The sequence below is a fragment of the Rhinopithecus bieti genome, unplaced genomic scaffold (assembly GCF_001698545.2).
Source record: "Rhinopithecus bieti isolate Rb0 unplaced genomic scaffold, ASM169854v2 scaffold_14455, whole genome shotgun sequence".
NCBI lineage: Eukaryota > Metazoa > Chordata > Mammalia > Primates > Cercopithecidae > Rhinopithecus > Rhinopithecus bieti.
In genome coordinates, this window is record NW_016807905.1 from 1146007 (window position 1) to 1149013 (window position 3007).

Consider the following 3007-nt stretch of genomic DNA (forward strand, 5'->3'; position numbering starts at 1 on the left):
AAAAAAAAAAAAAGTTAGCCAGGTGTGGTGGCGGGCACCTGTAGTCCCAGCTACTTGGGAGGCTAAGGCAGGAGAATCATTTGAACCCAGGAGGCAGGATTGCAGTGAGCCAAGATCATTGCACCACTGCACTCCAGCCTGGGTGACAGAGCAAAACTCTGGCTCAAAAATAAAAATAAAATAAAATAAAAAGGAGGCGAAATAATAGGACTTTGCCCATTGGGCCTCTGTGAGAGCTAAATAATATTGCACATGGAAAGCACTCAGCACAGTGCTGGGTACACAGTATACACTCAGTAAATGTTTGGTGGTATCAATATTATCAATGAACTGTTAAAGGCTGCTCAGATGTGAAGGATGTAACCGTCCATGGCCCTGATAAAACCAGACATCTCAGAGCTCAAGCAGAGTGGGAAGAGAAGAGAGGATCAGTGAGTCTAACAACCTTATCTCACAATGGATAATCTAAAGGTCAGTGAGGAAAAGGGCCTAGTTCAAAGAGAACCAGGACTGGAACACAGGGTTCTTCCCCAGACCAAGTTCATCCCCATGTATGAGCTGCCCAGAGGAAGAAGTGAGAAGCAAAGCACACCATCATCTCCATAGCTTCCCTCATGCTTCCAGTCAATCTATCTTTTAAGCACCTACTATGTTCTGGCATCACGCTGGTCATTCGTACAACAGAGGTGTCTTTCCGTTGGTCCTACCACCTGACACCAGGGCATCTGTCTGTCTGAGTTGCCCCCCAGCCCAGCCTTACCTGGGCTCCGGGTCAGTGGGGGTGCACCTCTTCGAGACATATGCCATCTTCAAGGACACGTGTTTGGCCTCGCTGAGGTTCTGGGGTGTGGGGCCAGGGGAGGAAGGCTGCCGCTGAAGGGGTGAGGCAGGAGGTGAGTCCCAGCCGACCGAGGTCCCACTAGCAGAGTTCTTGAAATACGGTGAGACGTCCTTCATATACTTGACTGATTGGGAGAGACATCAGCAGTCACCACTGTGACATGGGCTCCCAGCACATATCACAATTGTCACTAATTTATTAAGAGTGTCCAGTGTCACTATTAGACCTTTAGTAAGCAAGAGTCCAATAGTGATATTAACAAATTCTTCTAGGTTAAAGTCTCTGACGGGGCAGTGGAGCAGAAAATACTATACCCCTTTTCTGTATCCCTATATAGAGACAGGCCCCGCCTATATCCCTTCTCTCATTTTCCCTGTGGTTGACAGACACACAGCCACCTGGAAGAAAGACTATTTCCCAGCCTCCTTTGCAGTGAGGTGTGGCCATGTGACTTTTTTTTTTTTTTTTTTTTTGAGACAGTTTCTCTCTGTCACCCAGACTAGAGTGCCGTGGTGCTATCACAGCTCACTACCACCTCAGTCTCCCAGATCAATCAGTCCTCCCACCTCAGCTCCCCAAGTAGCTGGGTCTACAGGTATGCACCACCACACCCAGCTATTGATTTGTTGTAGAGATGGGGTCTCACCATGTTGCTGGTCTTGAACTCCTAGACAGTGTATACAAGAAGGTGGTTAAAAGACTTTCCCAGGCTGGGCGTGGTAGCTCACGCCTATAATCCTAGCACTTTTGGAGGCCAAGGCAGGCAGATCACTTGAGGTCAAAAGTTTGAGACCAGCCTGACCAACATGGTGAAACCCCGTCTCTACTAAAAATACAAAAACCAGCCGGGCGTGGTGGCTCGCACCTGTAATCCCAGCTACTGGGGAGGCTGAGGCAGGAGAATCACTTGCAACCGGGAGGAGGAGGTTGCAGTGAGCCAAGATCGCACCACTGTACTCCAGCCTGGGCAACAGAGCAAGATTCTGTCTAAAAAAAAAAAAAAGGACTTTCCCAGGCTGGGCATGGTGGCTCACGCCTATAATTCCAGCACTTTGGGAGGCTGAGGCAGTGTGGATCACTTGAGGTCAGGACATGGTGCAACCCTGTCTCTACTAATAATACAAACGTTAGCTGGGAGGGGTGCTACATGTCTGTAATCCCAGCTGCTTGAGAGGCTGAGGCATGAAAATCACTTGAACATGGGAAGCAGAGGTTGCAATAAGCCAAGATTGCACCACTGCACTCCAGCCTGGACAATGAAGTTAGATTGTCTCCAAAAAAAAAAAAAGATGACTTTCCCAAGACCTTGTCTCTCTTCTCCCAACAATGATATACCCTCTATGGGTGCCTGATGCCTGCTAGCCTGTGGGCAGCCTCTCTTCCTCTGCAGCCTCTCTTCCTCTGCTCTCAACCACACCTGCTCCCAGGGCCATCTGGCTTGCTAGCTATCTGACGTCTGCAGTCAAAGCCCAGTCAACGTGCCCTGTGAGTGGACAGACCAGGAAGGAGTTAGGAATTCTTGGCCCACCTTCCTGGAAGAACCAGATAAGAAGCTATTTCTGTCGCAGGAGATGCCTCTGAGGCTCAGATAGGATTCAAAGCAAACGGGGGCAAGAGAGGGAGTTACAAACTCTATTAGGGTTGGAATAGAAGCAATGTTGAAAGAAAGCAGGGCCAGGTTTTTTGGAAGAAGCAAACCTAGATCTGACTTTTGGGGACTAGGACTCAAATGACTTATCACTGCAGCAACGACTTACCCCACGACTGATTATTGGATTATGTCTCAAAGGGCAGCGGAAGTGGGACATGTCACAGCCTACTTGACAGCCAAAAACCATCTCCCCTCTTTTTCCTTTGCTAAGAGAACCCTGAGTCCTAGAGGCTCAGCTTCTCCCCAGCTTAGAGGGAGAACCTTGATTGGTCAAATCTAATCATGATCATTCCATCCTTCTTGCTTGTGATTGGTTTAGAAAGGGGCAAACAATACAGTTCTGGCCAATGAGATTTGATGAAAAAAACACTGCCTTCCTTTTCTCCTCCTTTCACCTTTCAAAGTTGCTAGGAGGGAGCTTGGTACTAGCACAACGACAGCTACTTATTTTTTCTTTCTTTTTTTTTTTGAGACGGAGTCTTGCTCTGCCACCCAGGCTGGAGTGCAGTGGCCGG

At 48.4% G+C, this 3007-nt stretch overlaps 1 protein-coding gene across 1 annotated transcript in view; it reads right to left on the minus strand.

Annotated features, from left to right (window-relative positions):
* The window catches only part of SNTA1 (syntrophin alpha 1), a 38491-nt gene that overhangs the window by 9534 nt on the left and 25950 nt on the right, over positions 1 to 3007 (minus strand). The window contains exon 3 of the mRNA XM_017884091.1: positions 761 to 965. Coding sequence (XP_017739580.1) covers positions 761 to 965 — 205 coding nt within the window. The remainder of the gene's footprint in view (positions 1 to 760; positions 966 to 3007) is intronic.